The sequence below is a fragment of the Chelonia mydas genome, chromosome 2 (genome assembly GCF_015237465.2).
Source record: "Chelonia mydas isolate rCheMyd1 chromosome 2, rCheMyd1.pri.v2, whole genome shotgun sequence".
Taxonomy (NCBI): domain Eukaryota; kingdom Metazoa; phylum Chordata; order Testudines; family Cheloniidae; genus Chelonia; species Chelonia mydas.
In genome coordinates this window covers 246,217,822-246,233,286 of record NC_057850.1, presented here as the reverse complement: position 1 = coordinate 246,233,286, position 15,465 = coordinate 246,217,822, and the positions used below count along the sequence as shown (strand labels likewise).

Here is a 15,465-nt window from a genome sequence, read left to right as displayed (position 1 = left end):
CTTCAAAGAAAACTTGCACAAGACAAGTATGAGAATTTAAATTCATAACTTTGCTAGACACTGAAAATCATGAACTGAACAGAGGCACTGGATTTATGGTGTATTACACCAATTTATAACCCACTAACTCCTCCCGGCACCTTGTCTTTTCTCCCCCCATCCTTCCTTTCCCTCCTATGACTGGAGGGGTGTTTCCCTTGAATGGTCCTTTGAAATATGTGTTAACTACTTATGCTAAACAATCTGTTCACCTTGTATTTAGCTGTGACAGTTCCTTTTCCAGTCCAGAAGAAAAAAAGAGTGCTGTGGAAGCTTGAAAGCTTCCCTCTCTCCCAACAAAAGCTGTTCCAGTAACAGATATCACCTCACCCACCTTGTCTCTTTAGAAGCACTTTAAACACACAAGGGCAACATTAGAGCATTGTATAGAGAGTGGCAATATTTGTATCCATCAGTTTTTCCCCCTTTGTTGTAGCATTTTAGCCGATTAAATTCAAAGTCTCAGACAAAAATGAATTTGTAGAGACAAACCTAAAATGTTTAGAATAAAGAAATTTTCATTAAACCAAAATATAATAAACCATGTTGATCATCCTCAGCCAGTTTACCCTAAGAAGTCAATCTCTTTGTCAGAGGAAGCCAATGACACTGCATTCTGTTGACTGTGACCCCACAGTGGGAGGAGGGGCCTTTTAGATGTGGGTGGGCTTGTGCCCACCTGCCTCCCAGGATTTCCAATAAGACCCTAAAATGGCTAGGGAGTGTGGGGAGAGAAATTTTTGACACTGGCCAAATGTCAAATGGAGAAACAAGTCTGATCTGAGACAGATTATGGTATGTAACAGAAGAGACCAGACTTCATTTTTTCATGGAGGGGAGATAGCTCAGTGGTTTGAGCACTGGCCTGCTAAACCCAGGGTTGTGAGTTCAATCCTTCAGGGGGCCATTTAGGGATCGGGGGGAAAAATTGGGGATTGGTCCCGCTTTGAACAGGGGGTTAGAGTAGACAACCTCCTGAGGTCCCTTCCAACCCTGATATTCTATGATTCTTTTGTATGAAAATATTTCAATGCAATTATAATTCCATATTATTAAGATTATGCAGTGCTACCAGAATGCATGACTTTTACAAAAATCAAGACAGGTCTTTGGCTCAGAAAACTTATAATCTAAACAAAACATAAAACAGCAAGTCAAGACAGTCAGTGGTGAGAAGAAAAGTATTAATTCAAAAGGTGCAAAAATGTGGCTTGCAGTCAACCTTCTATTTCACCACATTCAGGATAAGGAGATGCATCTTACAAGTTCCAAAATTCAATGCACTACATACAGCCTGGAGTTGCTGAAGCACACTTCCCCATGACCCATTACCGATACGATGCACAATACACCAAAACCAGGCCTGGGTAACCTTGGTTTTGGCCAGAGAAGGAGTTTGAGTTTCTTTGTTCCTCAGAACCCATTCAAAAACCTCAAGATTTTTGGCCACACTGCGGCCAAGGGTGGTACACTTGCAGATACAACAACTGTGAAAGTGATGTTCAGTGGAAGAAAGGCAGAAAAATTAGATGGTTCTAGTTCAGAAAGAAAAGCCACAAAGCCAGCCCCACTACTTTCTGGATTTGCTTAGAAGTATGGGATTTTACCTAATGATAAAAATATTTTTGTTCACACAACAGAAGAACCTAGGTGAGTGGGCTAGAGCAGCCAAAAGGAAAATCTCAAGCTTTTAAATGTTCCATTTTCAGTCCCATTTTGAGTGTGCTTCACATCAGCAGCCAAAAAGGAGAAGCAGGCTGCTGAGAAATTCTTGTGCTAATCTAAATCCAAGTACCTCTTGTGGCCCGCTTTGAGTCCTTGTTCTGTTTCTCTTTTCTCCTATTATAAACAAATTACCAGAACACTTTCCTTAATAGCTAGCTCCCTTGGCTCTGCCAGTTTTTCCACTGGCTGGAAGAAACATAAAAATAGTTGTATAAAGAATGTATTTCAACACTTCAAAAAAAATACCAAAAACGTCATTGGATCTCTAATTTTACTCCTTATTACATAAAGATACAAGCAACAAAGAGTTCTGTGGCACCTTATAGACTAACAGACGTATTGGAGCATGAGCTTTCGTGGGTGAATACCCACTTCGTCGGATGCATGTAGTGGAAATTTCCAGAGGCAGATATAAATATGCAAACAAGAATCGGGCTAGGGATAACTAGGTTAGTTCAATCAGGGAGGATGAGGCCCTCTTCTAGTAGTGGAGGTGTGAACATACGAACGGACTTTACTAAAATAAGACAGGAGATCTACATTACATATTTCACCTCTCTACAATGGAAAAAGGGCTGTAAGCTGTCTAAAATCCTACCTGGACAACAATCCCTCACTTTCACAGGCCTTGGGAGGCAGGCCAGTCCTCCCCCACAGACAACCTGAAGCATATTTTCACCAGCAACTACACACCACACTGTAGTAACTCTAACTCAGGAACCAATCCATGCAATAAACCTTGATGCCAGCTCTGCCCACATATCTACACCAGCGACACCATCACAGGACCTAACCAGATCAGCCACACCACCACCGGTTCATTCACCTGCACGTCCACCAATGTAATATACGCCATCATGTGCCAGCAGTGCCCCTCTGCTATGTACATCGGCCAAACTGGACGGTCCCTTCGTAAAAGGATAAATGGACACAAATCAGATATTAGGAATGGCAATATACAAAAACCTGTATGAGAACACTTCAGTCTCTCTGGACACACAATAGCAGATTTAAAGGTAGCCATCCTGCAGCAAAAAAACTTCAGGACCACACTTCAAAGAGAAACTGCTGAGCTTCAGTTCATTTGCAAATTTGACACCATCAGCTCAGGGTTAAACAAAGACCGTGAATGGCTCGCCAACTACAAAAGCAGTTTCTCCTCCCTTGGTGTTCACACCTCCACTGCTAGAAGAGGGCCTCATCCTCCCTGATTGAACTAACCTCGTTATCCCTAGCCTGATTCTTGTTTGCATATTTATACCTGCCTCTGGAAATTTCCACTACATGCATCCGACGAAGTGGGTATTCACCCACGAAAGCTCATGCTCCAATACATCTGTTAGTCTATAAGGTGCCATAGGACTCTTTGCCACTTTTACAGATCCAGACTAACACGGCTACCTCTCTGAAGCATAAAGATACAAATACAATATGGGGCTGTACATATAATCTTGGTGCATTCTTTTATGCAATATATGTTTAAATCTATATGCAAATTATGCTCTGCCCTCAGTGATGAGAAAAGCTAGCTTTCATTTATTTTAGGGTTTTCGATAGTGTCCATCACTGTAGTTTATGAACACTTCCTAGGGGAGTTATGCTGCATGGCAAGGTCCTTAATGGACTTCATGGGTAAAATCCTGGATCCACTGAAGTAAATGAGAGTTTCTGCCACTGACTTCAAAAAGCTAGGCTTGCACCAGAGGAAATTTCTGCTGTTTTCCCTTCCCTGATCGGAAGCTCTGCTTGGGACATGTAGGTATTGAGAGAGAGTTATTTTGTTTTGACTTTTCTTCTGTCCAATGAGCGGACTATGGTGGGACATCTTTTCTTACGGCACATCTTCCCTAGCAACATTAAGGCGCTCGCCATGGCAGAGCTTTAAGGTGGCTCTGTAGTCGCAGCACCGCCACGAGGGGCTCCCAGAGCTGGTGTACTGTCTACACTGGCACTTTACAGAGCTGAAACTTGCAGCGCTCAGGGGGGTGTTTTTTCACACCCCCGAGCAAGAAAGTTGCAACGCTGTAAAGTGCCAGTGTAGACAAACCCTTAGAGAAGAGGGGTTTTGCAGCAAACTTTGATCCTGGTCAAATTCTAAATTCGTCTGATCTTCTCTGCAAGTCTGTTCCACAGGTGACACTCTCGATTTTTGATTGAGAACTATTTACCTCTGATGCTCATAGGCTTTGTCCAAGGATGAAAGTGCATTAGAGGAGCACACGTCATCAAGAAGTCATCAACATGAGTCTAGCAAAAAAACAACAGGCCAGACAAATGTCATTGGGCACTGTATCAGGGTTACCAAAGATATAAAATAATGAGGGGTAAATGATATCAGCTGACATAATTTTCTAGGTTTCAGTAAAGCATTTTCCCAAGTATCAAACCAGAAGCTTCCATACAACATAGAGGAATAGGGACTTAAGAATTTGTAGGTAAAGTGCCAAATGCTTTAGTGTAAATAGAATAAAATCCTCCTTGTTGGATTTATGAGGAGGAGTTTCCCACAAGAGTCACTGGTAGCACTAACTTTATTTCATTTATACAAAAGTGATGTGGAAGAAAGGACAATCTGCACGGTCTCAACATTTACAAGTGACACAAGGACAGGAAGGATTGTGAATTCTAAAGAAGAGGTGAGTAATTTATGAAAGTTTTGATAAGGAACGACAATGATCAAAGGATCAGCATGTAGAATTCAATTTCGGAAAACCTAAAGGGAGAACCAAGGCTAAGGCAAAATATACTTTGGATAGAAATTTGCTTAAACTAACACAGGAAGAAAATGATCTACCAACAGGAGAATAGAAGCATGAGCTCGGTATTAGACAGAAGCAAACAAAAAAAACCCTCAAAGAAAAATGAACCAACAGAGGCTACTAGGATGTATTTGTTTTGTTATTTCTTTCTTTAGATTTATACTGATACCCAAAAAGAGCACACATTCCAGGTTCTACGTACCCTTAATCTTTTAAAACATACTGTTAAATAGACTCCCCAAATTACTCCAAAAATACAATACTCTGGCAGACAACAGCAAAATATAGGAGCATTATAACCCATCATTTCTTGATTCTTCAGGAGAAGGTGGAATTTCACAAGTAGTGAAATAGTGATCAATGTAGTGATCAATGGCTCCATGTCTTGTTGGCAGCCGGTATCAAGTGGAGTGCCCCACGGGTCGGTCCTGGGGCCGGTTTTGTTCAATATCTTCATAAATGATCTGGAGGATGGTGTGGATTGCACCCTCAGCAAGTTTGCAGATGACACTAAACTGGGAGGAGAGGTAGATATGCTGGAGGGTAGGGATAGGATACAGAGGGACCTAGACAAATTAGAGGATTGGGCCAAAAGAAATCTGATGAGGTTCAACAAGGACAAGTGCAGAGTCTTGCACTTAGGATGGAAGAATCCCATGCACTGCTACAGACTAGGGACCAAATGGCTAGGCAGCAGTTCTGCAGAAAAGGACCTAGGGGTTACAGTGGACAAGAAGCTGGATATGAGTCAGCAGTGTGCCCTTGTTGCCAAGAAGGCCAATGGCATTTTGGGATGTATAAGTAGGGGCATTGCCAGCAGATCGAGGGACATGATCGTTCCCCTCTATTCGACATTGGTGAGGCTTCATCTGGAGTACTGTGTCCAGTTTTGGGCCCCACACTACAAGAAGGATGTGGAAAAATTGGAAAACGTCCAGCGGAGGGCAACAAAAATGATTAGGGGACTGGAACACATGACTTATGAGGAGAGGCTGAGGGAACTGGGGATGTTTAGTCTGCAGAAGAGAAGAATGAGGGGGGATTTGATAGCTGCTTTCAACTACCTGAAAGGGGGTTCCAAAGAGGATGGCTCTAGACTGTTCCCAGTGGTAGCAGATGACAGAACAAGGAGTAATGGTCTCAAGTTGCAGTGAGGGAGATTTAGGTTGGATATTAGGAAAAACTTTTTCACTAGGAGGGTGGTGAAACACTGGAATGCGTTACCAAGGGAGGTGGTGGAATCTCCTTCCTTAGAAGTTTTTAAGCTCAGGCTTGACAAAGCCCTGGCTGGGATGATTTAGTTGGGGATCGGTCCTGCTTTGAGCAGGGGGTTGGACTAGATGACCTCCTGAGGTCCGTTCCAACTCTGATATTCTGTGATTCTATGATAAGTGATTGCCATGTTATTGCTAGCTGGAAAAAGGAAAGGTTAGACAGATGCTAGAGTCAAGAGCAGGGGTGGGCAATAGCCACTACACGAACTTTGGTAAGTCGTCACGGGCCACACATTTCTACTATATTAATGGAGGGGGTGTGGGGTCTGGGAGGGCGTTTGGGTGCAGGAGGGAATTCTGGGCTGGTGCAGAGTGTTGTGCTGTGGGACGGGGTGTGAGGTGCAGGCTCTGGCCAGGAGGCGCTTACCACAGGCCGCTCCCAACCGGTGGCGCAGCAGGGCTCAGGCAGGCTGCCTGCATGCTGCGGCCCCAAGCCGCTCCCAGAAGTGGCTGTGGCCGGCTGCTGCTGGCATGTCTCTGTGCGCCCCTTGGGTGGAAGGGGGCAGCAGGTCTCCATGCACAGCCTGCACCCACAAGCACCGTCCCTGCAGCTCCCATTGGCTGGCTGGAGAACCCACCGGGAAAAATTAGTGGGTGTGGAGCATCCACTGGCTCCAAGCTCCCCCTCTGCCCCCTTCCCCAGCACCTCTCACACGCCGGCCCCATGCTTCCCAACTTCTCCTCCATCCCAGCACTTCCAGAACGCCGCGAACAGCTGATTCATGGCATTCAAGCTCCAGGACGGAGGGGGAGGACCTGAGGCTGGTGGCTGGGACTGGCATCGGAGTCCCCAGGTGGGGGGCCAGAGGTCAGAAATCTGAGTGGCAGCGGGGCCCACAGGCAGGTGGCCATGCTGGGCGCAAAGCCTGGGGGTGCTGCAGCACCCCCTGCTCCCCTACTCCCCGGACCTATGCGGACCCACTGGCACTCTCCATTGACCTCCCGTGATTCGGCAAATTCTCTGGTTCAGCGTCAGTCAGGTCCCAAGGGTGCCAGACTAGAGAGGTTCAACTTGTATTAATCTCAGCTGTAAAGTATCACTAGCATAGTTTTCTGCATTAAAAAATGTAAAATGTTTGCACATCAAAGAAAAGGCACATATGCCAAGAAATACCAGTGGGAGTTCAGAATTAAAGATATCCGAATGCGTAATAGAGGACCCTGGTATATGAGGAAAGGGGAAAATGGGAGAGCACACCAACCCCCTGGCATGTGAGGAGGGGTGAAAGTGGGTGCACAGAACCCCTGGAATGGGGGGAAGGGGAAGGATGAGGGACACAAAGGGAGAGAGTTTCAGGGAGGCCCTTAAACAGAGGGGAGTGGGAGGGTGGAAAGTTTGTGGGGTGCACGCAATAAGCTTGAATTACAGAAGCTGAAAACCATGGACCCCTAGTTTAAATATAAATAAAAAGAAGTTCTGGATGCAACATTCCTTCTTGCAATACCTATATTTAAAACTCAATGTTTCCAGCAACTTGGCTGCTATCACGAGTTAAACTCCTAATGTACCTTTCTTGGCCTCTAAGTGAGTACACATATATTCACATTTCTATTCCGATAGTTTGATTGTCAGATACTTGTAATAAATGCTACTGGTAAACTGATTCAGTAGTATTCACTTACTGGAATTCTAAACTGATGGATTTAGTACCTGTTTTTTCCTTGTTTATAACATGTTTACTTGCTTACTAAATATTAATGCAATGGTTTTGCTACATATAAACACTGGCACATGCATATTATTGTAACACACACACGCACACACAGGTTCCAACATTTTCCACTGCATGCATCTAATGAAGTGGGCTTTAGCCCATGAAAGCTTATGCTCAAATAAATTTGTTAGTCTCTAAGGTGCCACAAGTACTCCTCGTTCTTTCTGCTGATAAGATTAACACGGCTACCACTCTGAAACATTTAAACAAAGTTCTCATAGATTTGGTACATGTCTGCTGGTGAACATTACGTTAAATTTAATACGTGCAGTGGTAAGATAAGCGGGTTGTTAGCACGTCATCAGCATTGAGGCAACACTCTTCAGGGGAACCTTAGAGATTAACCAATTTATTTGAGCATAAGCTTTCGTGAGCTACAGCTCACTTCATCGATGAAGTGAGCTGTAGCTCACGAAAGCTTATGCTCAAATAAATTGGTTAATCTCTAAGGTGCCACAAGTACTCCTTTTCTTTTTGCGAATACAGACTAACACGGCTGTTACTCTGAAACTCTTCGGGGGTAACTCTCACCAGGAGATGGGAGTATGTGCAGAATCTCTCTCTGGGAGGTAGGGGAAAGTGGGGAATCTTCCCCCTCTGCTCCCTTCAGGAGATGGGAGACATGTTCCCTCTGCTTTCTCCACTGTGGGAATCTCCCTCCCGGTGGGTCTAAAGAATAGGGTAGTGGTTTTCAACCTTTCTACCTCAACCCTGTTTGCAGACCCCTAATAAATTTCAAATGGAGGTGTGGACCCCTTTGAAAATCTTAAGTCTGCAGACCTCCAGGGGTTCACAGACCACAGGTTGAAAATCACTGGAATAGGGGTTTGTGGGGTAACCTCCTGCCTTAAGGGGGGGAATACCCCTTCCTCCTGTCTCTCATGTCTGGGGCCTTACCAAATTCACAGCTGTGAAAAACGTGTCATGGACTGTGAAATAAGCCCTCCCCCTGGAAAGCTAGCTGTGGGAAGGGAGAGGGAGGGTCAGGGCTGGAGGCGCCTCAGCCAGGGGCTCCTACCATTCCCCAGGCTCTAGCTGCTAGTCCCCACGCTGGGGAGGGACAGGACTTGCTCTTCCCCTGCACAGCTGCTCTTGCAGGGAGATCAGACCCACCTCCACCTCCAGGAACCTCCTGCGGCTGCAGGAGCGAGGGTGGCAATCCTGCAACCCTCCGACAACAGCTTTGAGACACCCCCACCGCCACAACTCCCTTTTGGGTTGGAACCCCCATGGTTACAACACTGAAATTTAAGATGTAAACATCTGAAAACTTGAAATTGACTAATTTTCAAATCCTATGGCCATGAAATTGACCAGAATTGACCCTGAATTTGGTAGGGCCCTCCTCACCTCCCTGTCTGACAGCAATGTAGGTTACTCTGAATTCAATTGACGCTAACAACATATGACTATCATTACTTATTATTTGTATTACAGTAGTGTCTAGAGGCCCCAACCAAGATTAGGGCACCATTGTGCCATACTCTGTATGAACATGCAGCAAGGGAAAGTCCCTGCCTCAAAGTGATTACATTCTAAATAGACGAGAGAGAGAAGAAAGCAGACTAGAGGTACAGAGAGGTGAAGTGACTTGCCCAAGGCCACATTACACCTTTATATTTACATGAACTCATTCTAAACTCTCAAATTCAAGGGCCCATTTAAAAACCCTACTATAATACTATTACCAGTTTAAAATAGTTTGTTAGGAAATACTGGTGAAGTTTTTACAAAAGTCCATTTTTTCTCTCTCTCTCTCTTTTTTTTTTAAGCTAAACAACCACATAAAAAAAGGATACCCATCTCAATAACGAGCCTTTAAAAAAATGAAATGACACAGACCACACACACACACTGACAACTAAAATCTCCTTCTGTTTAATGAATAGAAAATAGTTTTATATATGACTATTAACAGCTAACTGGTATCACTTTTTTTCCCTGCTTATTAGCTCCAGACCAGTACATTAAAAAGTTCATTGGTCCTGAAAACATTTCTGCCAAAATTATTCAAATCCTAGCAAGTCATAGGATAGTAAATCTTAAAAACCAGTTGTCATAAATATAAAGGGAAGGGTAACCACCTTTCTGTATACAGTGCTATAAAATCCCTCCTGGCCAGAGGCAACATCCTGTTACCTGTAAAGAGTTAAGAAGCTCAGCTAACCTGGCTGGCACCTGACCCAAAGGACCAATAAAGGGACAAGATACTTTCAAATCTGGGGGGGGGCTTTTGTTTGTGCTCTTTGTTTATGTGGTTGTTCTCTCTTGGGACTGAGAGAGGCCAGACAGAAATCCATCTACTCCAACCCATCCTAATCCAAGTCTCCAATATTGCAACCAGTATAGGTAAGCCAGGCAAGGCAGATTAGTTTATCTTTTGTTTTATGTGAATTTTCCCTGTGTTAAGAGGGGAGGTTTATTCCCGTGTTCTGTAACTTTAAGGTTTTGACCAGAGGGGGATCCTCTCTGTTTTGAATCTGAATACCCTGTAAAGTATTTTCCATCCTGATTTTACACAGATGATTTTTATCTATCTTTTTTTTTTTTTTTTTTTTTCCTTTTTTATAAAATCCTTCTTTTAAGAACCTGACTGATTTTTCAATTGTTCCAAGATCCAGTGGTTTGGGTCTTTGATGATTTTGTAACCAATTGGTTAGGATATTATTCTCAAGCCTCCCCAGGAAAGGGGATGTGTAGGGCTAGGGGAGAAGCCATCTCCAAGTGGTCTCTTTCCCTGTTCTTTGTTTAAAACGCTTGGTGGTGGCAGCATACTGTTCAAGGACAAGGCAAAGTCTGTACCTTGGGGAATTTTTTAACCCAAGCTGATAAGAATAAGCTTAGGGGGTCTTTCATGTGGGTCCCCACATCTGTACCCTAGAGTTCAGAGTGGGGAAGGAACCCTGACACCAGTTAATTAGGACTACCTGCTTGCTCTCTCCCTCCCCAACCAAGTCTAACATTCGTTTAGCAGTCAATATTCCCCAAACTGCTTAAACTGACAATGTTCCTTTAAGTCCCGTTTGGTCCCTCATGTCCAGAGATATTGGACGTGCGCATTTACAATAAGGCTTTTTTTTTTTTTAAATACACTGCCAGAATGGTGTAAAGGGGCTTTAGCATAAAGAAGAGTCAGGCGGATAGCAACCAAGAGGATGGAAGATATGGGGTAAACAGGAGGATCTTTGAGACTCCAAAAGGGATGCAAGTGAAGTATTCCTTCTTGTCTGCCTCTCCTCCAAACAAATGGGGAGGGATAGCTCAGTGGTTTGAGCATTGGCCCACTAAACCCAGGGTTGTGAGTTCAATCCTTGAGGGGGCCATTTAGGGATCTGGGGCAAAAATTGGGGATTGGTCCTGCTTTGAGCAGGGGGTTGGACTAGATGACCTCCTGAGGTCCCTTCCAACTCGGATATTCTATGATTCTATGATGAAATTCATTATTCACAGATCTATGCTGATGACACAGGGAGTGTTGGTAAACTAGTTAACATGACTGCGTATAGCCAGAACAATGTAGTAATTAAAGCACCTTTTAAATAGTAATGTATCAGTACAGATTTTTTCTACCTCCTTTAAAAAAAAAACAAACAAAACATTTTCTATTCCCCTGATAAAGTTTACAAGGGTGTTTCCAGTGGGGAGGCAGGGTTGTGTGTAATGGGCAAGTCTGAGAACAAAGCAACAAGGAGGCTTAGGATTTGGCAAGTCTACACTAAGCTACGTTGACATACAGTCGCCACAGTAATTAAATCACTTTTGCATGTCCACACTACACTCCTTGTGTCAGCAGTGCGCATCTTCACCAGGAGTGTCAGTGTGGGGCATTGTGGGACGGCTTCTGAAAGGCAGTAACAGTCAATGTAAGTAATGCAGTGTCTAATTACATCAACCTAAGCACTACACTTCTCTTGGAGGTGAAGTGGGTGAGTTACATTGGTGGGAACTACATTTTAGTGTAGATGCTTACAGAGTTAGGTCGATGTAAGCTGCCTTACGTCGACCTAACTCTACAGTGTAGACCTGGCTGTTAGGATATAGATAGATATTCAGGCTTGTCTGTAAAGGCCTATACTCTAAGAATTTAGGTGTATTCTTATCACTTGGCTAGTTATAGAGGTATAAAAGAAAGAAAGAATCAAAATCACTGTCTGCTGGCGTAAGGGCCTTCTTTTACTGTGACAGTCTGAGGCCCTGTTCTTAGGCTAAGATCTCTGGTTAAGCAGCAGAGGCAGCCATAAGCTGAGAAGCATAGGGTCACATCCTCACATTCCAAACTAGTCACATTGAAATAAGGCAATCACCTCCAGAGAAAAGGAAGAGCCTAGAGGATGTAAAAGGAAGTTTAGTTTGATAGTTTTCTGTTAGGTAATAACTCACTTATCAATAGACACAGCTGGGAAACCCTTATGTCTTTATAGATGTAGTTGTGAAATCCTCACTTCTGTATTGTTTTGTCATTATAGTTCCCACTTTGCTATTGTTTATTTGCATGGTCTCTGGTTCTGTGATTGTTTCTGTCTGCTGTATAATTAATTTTGCTTGGTGTAAACTAATTAAGGTGGTGGGATATAATTGGTTAAATAATCATTTTATAATATGTTAGGGTTGGTTAGTTAAATTTCAGTAAAATGAGAGGTTAAGGTATAGCTAAGCAGAACTCAAGTTTTACTATATAGTCTGCAGTCAATCAGGAAATAAGGGCGGGGAATGGGAACAGGAAATGGGGGCGGGGAAATTGGAATCATGTTTTGCTAAGGGGGGGAAATGGGAACAGGGACACAGGTAAGGCTCTGTGATGTCAGAGCTGGGAAGGGGGACACTAAGGAAGGAAACTGGAATCATGCTTGCTGGCAGTTCACCCCAATAAACATCGAATTGTTTGCACCTTTGGACTTCGGGTATTGTTGCTCTCTGTTCATGCGAGAAGGACTAGGGAAGTAAGCAGGTGAAGGAATAAGCCCCCTAACACTGGCTTTTGCCTTCCTCTATACTCCCCTTCTTTCCTAAGGATACTGGTGCCTGCTGCTTCTTCAGTTTCTGCTTTGTCACCACTGTTACTGGTAAACATCCTTATGTAGGGCCTGGGGAAGAGCATACATGCCAGCTCCCATCAGAGCAGTGCATGAGAATATTTCACAACACCAGTGCATGAGATAGGTAATGCAACAGGCTAAACTAAGTGTTGGCAGACTAACAAAATCAATTGTTGACAGTGTCCCTTCGAACTAGACACCCTTCAGAATCCATTAATACCACTCATTTATCAGTAAGAATTGCTGAACACCTCAGAACACTCCCTGAAACCTTCAGCCTGAGCACAAAGTCTCCTCAATACTTTGTAACTCTTATCAAATGGGTAGCAAGAGACCAGACAACACCACTAAATCTCTCATCCACATCCTCATAATTTCAGGCCCTGACTATCACAACCTCCTGCTTTATGGCCTCAACTACTGTAACTTTGCTCCCCCAAAGTCTATTTAAAATAATGCTGCTAAAACGTCTCCTTATTCTAATCACATCACCTCCTTCATCTGGCTACCCAAGTCCACTGGCTCCCCCTTAACCTCTACATCAAATGTAAGTTTCTTGTCTTTACCTTTAAGACCCTTCACAATTTAGCCCCACCCTTCCTAGCTGATCTAGTAACTCATGCTGATGTGGACACCCGCCTTCACTCTGCCAGCATTCCCAGCCTTTACTGCCCACCAGGCAGCTTCTCCCTTAAACACCTCTCTGCTTTCTTTCGCTCTGTCCAACATGCATGGAAAGAGCTCCTCAATAAAATCCATACAGTCTCTTCCCTTATTCTCCTTCAGATCCCTTATTAAGGCTCACTTCTGTCAGGACTGCTACAAAGCCCTGCCTGATAGTTACAGCCTAGGCAGATTTCCAAGAGCTACATACATGTAGCTAACAAAGCTGTGGAAATTTTTCATCACATTCATTTGTATGTTTTAACCCATCTGTTTTGGTCTTCAGACTGTAAACCCTCCAGGGTAGGGATTACATCTTTTTTATGTTTGTACCGCACCCAGCACAATGGGGTCTAAATCCTGATTAAGGCCTTTGGGTGCTACCTCTATATAAATATTTACAACAAGACTAGCAAATTAACCGGTGTTTCTCAAACAGCTGCAGAGAGAGCGCTAACATTATGCCATCCCTGTGGTATAATTTCCTTAGTTAACTGCAACTATAGGGCAAAGAGCAACATTGTATTTTGGCAGATAATATACAAATGGCTGCTACTGTGTTTTATTTCTATTAGAGAGTGGTAGAGTTATCAAAACAAAAGAGCCACTAGACATTTGAAATACAGAGGAATTTCCTTTCAGATGATTTTTAAAAGGTAGAAAATGCAGTCTTATTTTTATAAACATGTAAATGTCTGTTTCATGGTGTCATATTAAAGCAAGAGATTATTTTCCTGCTTATAAACAGACAAATTTTCTGCATAACTACATGCACTCACTTCTAGAAGAGAAATGACAAGAGGACTCTACTGATACTGTATGTCTCTTTACCTGTTTCCACAGTGTTTTCTGTTTCTGCTGCCTCCAACCCATCCATGCTGTCTTCATCCTCCACTGCAGTTTTTCCTCTACTCCGAGGCCTACAAAGGTAAGAAGGGCACATTGTTCACAGCCAAATCGTTTCAATTTAAATATATCTAGGATCAAAATCATTTTATGTTGACTGAGTCATTATCATCACTAACTTATCTGGAATTTAAGTCCAGCAATTATTTATGAAATTAGTTGACAGTCCTACCTACACTTTTTTGTTCTGATGGACAGAGTATTATACCACTAAAGGTTAACATGGTACCCCTTTAATCAGCTGCCAGCCCATAAGATTTTGCAATTACTATTAACAGAATCATTCAGTAATTCACCTCTTTTGAATATGCCAGTGGCCTACAGTCTGACTACAAGAGAAAAATGTTGTGTTAGATCTCCACATTTTTCATTATGCAGAAGGCAATTATAACGATCTTACTTTAGAATGTGGTCCAAAACTTGTGCATTAACAAATCTTACACACTATACACAGACATATATCCATATAAAGCAGGCCAGAAAATAAATTCCAGTGAATATGACCATATCATTGGAAAGAACAAACTGAACAAAAAACAAAAAAAAGAAATTTTGCTGGTGGAACAACAGTGCTAAAAATGATGTTAGTTGACAAATTACTTTTAAAATTAAATACGGGAGCGGATCAGAAATTCTCAGATGCAACAATATTTTACTGATAGAAAATGCCAATTCAAAATTGAAATGTTCCATGGAGCGCTGACAGAAAGCAGGAAGTTTTTCACTGGGAACCCATCTAGTTTCCTGTCAGTTTACCTGCCCGGCTCCTCAGGAGCCAGCTTGGTGGGATGATAGGAAGCCAAGAGCCTGTAAGCCCTGGGAGCCCCAGATTCCAGGTTCTTCAGCAGCTCACCTGCTGAGTTTCTGCATTGTGAGGCTGCTAGGACTTCCTGGCAGGCAGACTATCCCCAAGTCAGGGACCTCACAGCTTCCAGGGCTCACAGCTCTAGGACAGCCCATTAGGCAGACTGTCCCAGAGGACCAGGACTTTCCATTTCACTGAGAATTTTGAAATTTTTAGTTTTCATTCCAAACTGGAACGAAACCAAATTTCTCAGTATCGAAAGCCTCTATGAAAAGGACTTACCCTTCTCCACACAGCTCTATTAAATATAAAAGAATCACATTAAAATAATTTCTCTGTACTAGATCAACTGAGCAGTCCAAAGGAAATGTTCCATCCTGCACCACCTCAGATGCTCAGGAACTAAGACAACAGGTGCAGAATTTGAACAGAATTATTTTGGTCCATGCTCTGTTGAGTGTACTGCTGAAGCAGAGCATTCCATACCAGAGTAGTAAATGTCTCATAGTAAGGAGATCTCTCTGGTCACATTAGAAAAGTGAT

General features: G+C 43.2%; 1 protein-coding gene across 27 annotated transcripts in view; it reads right to left on the bottom strand.

Annotated features, from left to right (window-relative positions):
• The window catches only part of KMT2C (lysine methyltransferase 2C), a 327,313-nt gene that overhangs the window by 234,398 nt on the left and 77,450 nt on the right, over positions 1-15,465 (bottom strand). For 25 of the 27 annotated variants that reach the window (XM_043541583.1, XM_043541577.1, XM_043541582.1 and 22 more), the window contains one exon: positions 14,043-14,131. In XM_043541583.1, the coding sequence (XP_043397518.1) occupies positions 14,043-14,131 (89 nt within the window). Of the gene's footprint in view, positions 1-3,932; positions 4,012-14,042; positions 14,132-15,465 lie in introns of all 27 variants that reach the window. The other 2 variants (XM_037891117.2, XM_037891120.2) reach the window with 1 other exon arrangement.